We start from the raw sequence: 6000 nt of genomic DNA on the forward strand, positions 1-6000 counted from the left end.
GCAGACGCTCTGATCCAGAGAGACTTACTGTTAGTGAGTCATTTAGCAGACGCTCTGATCCAGAGAGACTTACAGTTAGTGAGTCATTTAGCAGACGCTCTGATCCAGAGAGACTTACTGTTAGTGAGTCATTTAGCAGACGCTCTGATCCAGAGAGACTTACTGTTAGTGAGTCATTTAGCAGACGCTCTGATCCAGAGAGACTTACTGTTAGTGAGTCATTTAGCAGACGCTCTGATCCAGAGAGACTTACTGTTAGTGCGTTCACCTCAAGATAGCTAGGTGAGACAATCACATATCACAGGCATAGTAAGTACAGTCGTGGCCAAAGGTTTTGAGAATGACACAAATATTAATTTCCATAAAGTTTGCTGCTTCAGTGTCTTTAGATGTTTTTGTCAGATGTTACTATGGAATACTGAAGTATAATTACAAGCATTTCATAAGTGTCAAAGGCTTTTATTGACAATTACATGAAGTTGATGCAAAGAGTCTATATTTGCAGTGTTGACTTTCTTTTTCAAGACCTCTGCAATCCGACCTGGCATGCTGTCAATTAACTTCTGGGCCACATCCTGACTGATGCCAGGCCATTCTTGCATAATCAATGCTTGGAGTTTGTCAGAATTTGTGGGTTTTTGTTTGTCCACCCGCCTCTTGAGGATTGACCACAAGTTCTCAATGGGATTAAGGTCTGGGGAGTTTCCTGGCCATGGACCCAAAATATCTATGTTTTGTTCCCCGAGCCACTTAGTTATCACTTTTGCCTTATGGCAAGGTGCTCCATCATGCTGGAAAAGGCATTGTTCATCACCAAACTGTTCCTGGATGGTTGGGAGAAGTTGCTCTCGGAGGATGTGTTGGTACCATTCTTTATTCATGGCTGTGTTCTTAGGCAAGAAGCAACCCCACACATGGATGGTCTCAGGATGCTTTACTGTTGGCATGACACAGGACTGATGGTAGCGCTCACCTTGTCTTCTCCGGACAAGTTTTTTCCCCCCAGATGCCCCAAACAATCGGAAAGGGGATTCATCAGAGAAAATTACTTTACCCCAGTCCTCAGCAGTCCAATCCCTGTACCTGTTACAGAATATCAGTCTGTCCCTGATGTTTTTCCTGGAGAGAAGTGGCTTCTTTGCTGCCCTTCTTGACATCAGGCCATCCTCCAAAAGTCTGCCTCACTGTGCGTGCAGATGCACTCACACCTGCCTGCTGCCATTCCTGGGCAAGCTCTGTACTGGTGGTGCCCCGATCCCGCAGCTGAATCAACTTTAGGATACGGTCCTGGCGCTTGCTGGACTTTCTTGGGCGACCTGAAGCCTTCTTCACAACAATTGAACGGCCCTCCTTGAAGTTCTTGATGATCCGATAAATGGTTGATTTAGGTGCAATCTTACTGGCAGCAATATCCTTGCCTGTGAAGCCCTTTTTGTGCAAAGCAATGATGACGGCACGTGTTTCCTTGCAGGTAACCATGGCTGACAGAGGAAGAACAATGATTCCAAGCACCACCCTCCTTTTGAAGCTTCCAGTCTGTTATTCGAACTCAATCAGCATGACAGAGTGATCTCCAGCCTTGTCCTCGTCAACACTCACACCTGTGTTTACAAGAGAATCACTGACATGATGTCAGCTGGTCCTTTTGTGGCAGGGCTGAAATGCAGTGTAAATGTTTTTTGGGGATTCAGTACATTTGCATGGCAAAGAGGGACATTGCAGTACAATTGCAATTCATCTGATCAATGTTCATAACATTCTGGAGTATATGCAAATTGCCATCATACAAACTGAGGCAGCAGACTGAAAATTAATATTTGTGTCATTCTCAAAACTTTTGGCCACGACTGTACATGTTTCTTCAATAAAGCAGCCATCAGCAGTCTGGTTTTGTCTCTGTCCTCTTCACTCCTCTCCCTCCTCTCCCTCCTCTCCCTCCTCTCCCTCCTCTTCACTCCTCTCCCTCCTCTCCCTCCTCTTCACTCCTCTCCCTCCTCTTCACTCCTCTCCCTCCTCTTCACTCCTCTCCCTCCTCTTCACTCCTCTCCCTCCTCTTCCTCATCTTCACTCCTCTCCCTCCTCTCCCTCCTCTCCCTCCTCTCCCTCTTCTTCACTCCTCTCCCCTCCTCTTCACTCCTCTCCCTCCTCTCCCTCCTCTTCACTCCTCTCCCTCCTCTTCCTCATCTTCACTCCTCTCCCTCCTCTTCACTCCTCTCCCTCCTCTTCACTCCTCTCCCTCCTCTCCCTCCTCTTCACTCCTCTCCCTCCTCTTCCTCATCTTCACTCCTCTCCCTCCTCTTCACTCCTCTCCCTCCTCTCCCTCCTCTTCACTCCTCTCCCTCCTCTCCCTCCTCTTCACTCCTCTCCCTCCTCTTCCTCATCTTCACTCCTCTCCCTCCTCTCCCTCCTCTCCCACCTCTCCCTCCTCTCCCTCCTCTCCCTCCTCTTCACTCCTCTCCCTCCTCTCCCTCCTCTCCCTCCTCTCCCTCCTCTTCACTCCTCTCCCTCCTCTCCCTCCTCTCCCTCCTCTTCACTCCTCTCCCTCCTCTCCCTCCTCTCCTTCCTCTCCCTCCTCTCCCTCCTCTTCCTCATCTTCACTCCTCTCCCTCCTCTCCTTCCTCTCCCTCCTCTCCCTCCTCTTCACTCCTCTCCCTCCTCTCCCTCCTCTCCCTCCTCTCCCTCCTCTTCACTCCTCTCCCTCCTCTCCCTCCTCTTCACTCCTCTCCCTCCTCTTCACTCCTCTCCCTCCTCTTCCTCATCTTCACTCCTCTCCCTCCTCTTCACTCCTCTCCCTCCTCTCCCTCCTCTTCACTCCTCTCCCTCCTCTTCACTCCTCTCCCTCCTCTTCCTCATCTTCACTCCTCTCCTCCTCTCCTCTCTCCTCCCTCTCCTCCTCTCCCTCCTCCTCTCCCTCCTCTCCCTCCTCTCCCTCCTCTCCCTCCTCTCCCTCCTCTCCTTCCTCTCCCTCCTCTCCCTCCTCTCCTTCTCCTCTCCCTCCTCTCCCTCCTCTTCCTCCTCTTCACTCCTCTCCCTCCTCTCCTTCCTCTCCCTCCTCTCCCTCCTCTTCACTCCTCTCCCTCCTCTCCCTCCTCTCCCTCCTCTTCCTCCTCTTCACTCCTCTCCTTCTCCTTCTCCTTCTCCTCTCCCTCCTCTCCCTCCTCTCCTTCCTCTCCCTCCTCTCCCTCCTCTTCCTCCTCTTCACTCCTCTCCTTCTCCTCTCCCTCCTCTTCCTCCTCTTCACTCCTCTCCCTCCTCTCCTTCCTCTCCCTCCTCTCCCTCCTCTTCACTCCTCTCCCTCCTCTCCCCCTCCTCTCCCTCCTCTTCCTCCTCTTCACTCCTCTCCTTCTCCTCTCCCTCCTCTCCCTCCTCTCCCCTCCTCTCCCTCCTCTCCCTCCTCTCCCTCCTCTTCATTCCTCTTCACTCTTCTGGAAGTAATAGAATCTAGGTGTTGACACTTAGATCTGGGAAGATCACATGACACCTACTTCTAAAGACATGCAGCCTTTTTCCTGATGTTTGGTGTTTAATCATATTTTCTCTGTCTGTGTGTGTGTGTGTGTGTGTGTGTGTGTGTGTGTGTGTGTGTGTGTGTGTGTGTGTGTGTGTGTGTGTGTGTGTGTGTGTGTGTGTGTGTCAGGTCCAGTATCTTTGGTGATAAGACAGAGGTGGTCCTCCTCCAGAAGCTGAATGAACCGCTGTCCCTCGGAGCTGTCAAGAGGGAGCCCCCTAAAACAGCCTTCACCTCACGCACAGGTGGGTGTGTTAACTCAACCCCCTTTCTCCATCTCTCTCTCTCCCTCCATCTCTCTTTCTACCCCCCACTCTCTCTCTCTCTCTCTCTCTCTCTTTCTACCTCTCCCTCCATCTCTCTTTCTACCCCCCACTCTCTCTCTCTCTCTCTCTCTCTCTCTCTCTCCTCTCTCTCTCTCTCTCTGTCTCTCTCTCTCTCTCTCTCTCTCTCTCTCTCTCTCTCTCTCTGTCTCTCTCTCTCTCTCTCACTCTCTCCCTCCATCTCTCTTTCGACCCCCCACTCTCTCTCTCTCTCTCACTCTCTCTGTCATCATCTCCATCCCAGTTGTAACAGACGTGTGTAGTCCGAGGCGTTTCCCTCCCTGGTGTGGGCAGGCTGCTCTATGGGGCAGCTGGGCGGGGCTTGTCCTAGCCAATGGGCTGTCAGTGTGGGCAGGAAGAGGCTTCAGTGATGCCGTGGCTCTGATGTGGCTCATATCCTGTATCGGTAGCTTCCTGTCCTCCTGCTTGCTGCTGGAGCCAATCAAGGTAGGACGACACACACACAGTGCTCATAAATCACTGATTTACCAGAAGACTTATTATATACCCTGTGGGTAGTGTGTGTGTGTGTGTACACTCTAGGTGTTACTAGAAGGCCTGTACTATGCCCTGGTGTGTAGTGTATAAGTGTGTGTGTGTGTGTACACTCTAGGTGTTACTAGAAGGCCTGTACTATGCCCTGGTGTGTAGTGTATAAGTGTGTGTGTGTGTGTACACTCTAGGTGTTACTAGAAGGCCTGTACTATGCCCTGGTGTGTAGTGTATAAGTGTGTGTGTGTGTGTACACTCTAGGTGTTACTAGAAGGCCTGTACTATGCCCTGGTGTGTAGTGTATAAGTGTGTGTGTGTGTGTACACTCTAGGTGTTACTAGAAGGCCTGTACTATGCCCTGTGTGTGAAGAGGCTCCGTCCAGAGGACCAGGATGTCCTGGTGGAGTGTCCTCGTGTTGACAGAGTTGTCCAGCGCGTCCCCAGAGTCAGACCACCCCAAGGCTTCGCTCTGTCCCAGGCCAGACAGCAGGCCCGCAAGGTCCACATGCTGCACAACATGCTCACGGTAAGAGACGGAGGGAGAGTGAAAGAGAGACACACAGCATACTCAACTATGTCGTTATAACAGAACGTCCTGGTGTACAACACTGTTGGTGTTAGTTGTGTATCTGTGTTTATAATATCATTGTTCCAATGGTTTCCTCTGCTCCAGTTAGAGTTGTGTATCTCTAACTGGAGCAGGTGTTCTTAGTGGACAAAACATTAAGAACAGGCTGACCAGGTGAATCCAGGTGAAAGCTATGATCCCTTATTGATGTCACTTGTTAAATCCACTTCAATCAGTGTAGATGAAGGGGAGGAGACATGTTAAAGAAGGATTTTTAGCCTTGAGACAATTGAAACATGGATTATGTAATTGTGCCAATCAGAGGGTGAATGGGCCAGACAAAATATTTTAAACGTGGTATGGTAGTAGGTGCCAGGCGCACCGGTTTGAGTGTGTCAAGAACTGCAACGCTGCTGGGTTTTTCACACTCAACAGTTTCCCGTGTGTATCAAGAACGGTCGACCACCCAAAGGACATCCAGCCAAATTGACACAACTGTGGGAAGCATTGGAGTCAACATGGGCCAGCATCCCTGTGGAACGCTTTCAACACCGTGTAGAGTCCATACCCCCACGAACTGAGGCTGTTCTCAGGGCAAAAGGGGGTGCAAGTCAATATTAGGAAGGTGTTCCTAATGTTTTGTACACTCAGTGTGTATCTAACTAGACTGTCTTTGTTGTGAACAGAACTTCCTGGTCTACATGCTCTTCCTGTTGGTGGTGCTGCTGCTCAACTACTCTGACACGACCAAGGACACACACAGCCTGCGACTCCGTACACAGCTACAACTCACACTACACACACCGGACCAGGCCAACATCAGCAGGTAAACACACATTATACACACACACACACACCGGACCAGGCCAACATCAGCAGGTAAACACACATTACACACACACACACACACACACACACACACACACACACACACACACACCGGACCAGGCCAACATCAGCAGGTAAACACACATTATACACACACACACACACCGGACCAGGCCAACATCAGCAGGTAAACACACATTACACACACACACACACACACACCGGACCAGGCCAACATCAGCAGGTAAACACACATTATACACACACACACACACGTACGC

General features: G+C 50.5%; 1 protein-coding gene across 1 annotated transcript in view; it reads left to right on the forward strand.

Annotated features, from left to right (window-relative positions):
• Positions 1 to 5717, forward strand: part of LOC115189912 (polycystin-1-like) — a gene marked incomplete at both ends in the record, with an annotated part of 47804 nt that extends 42087 nt beyond the window's left edge. Inside the window, 4 exons of the mRNA XM_029748416.1 lie at positions 3638 to 3753; positions 4076 to 4278; positions 4655 to 4849; positions 5578 to 5717. Coding sequence (XP_029604276.1) covers positions 3638 to 3753; positions 4076 to 4278; positions 4655 to 4849; positions 5578 to 5717 — 654 coding nt within the window. The remainder of the gene's footprint in view (positions 1 to 3637; positions 3754 to 4075; positions 4279 to 4654; positions 4850 to 5577) is intronic.
• Positions 5718 to 6000: the final 283 nt, after the last annotated feature.

This window comes from Salmo trutta, unplaced genomic scaffold (genome assembly GCF_901001165.1).
Source record: "Salmo trutta unplaced genomic scaffold, fSalTru1.1, whole genome shotgun sequence".
NCBI classification, from domain to species: domain Eukaryota; kingdom Metazoa; phylum Chordata; class Actinopteri; order Salmoniformes; family Salmonidae; genus Salmo; species Salmo trutta.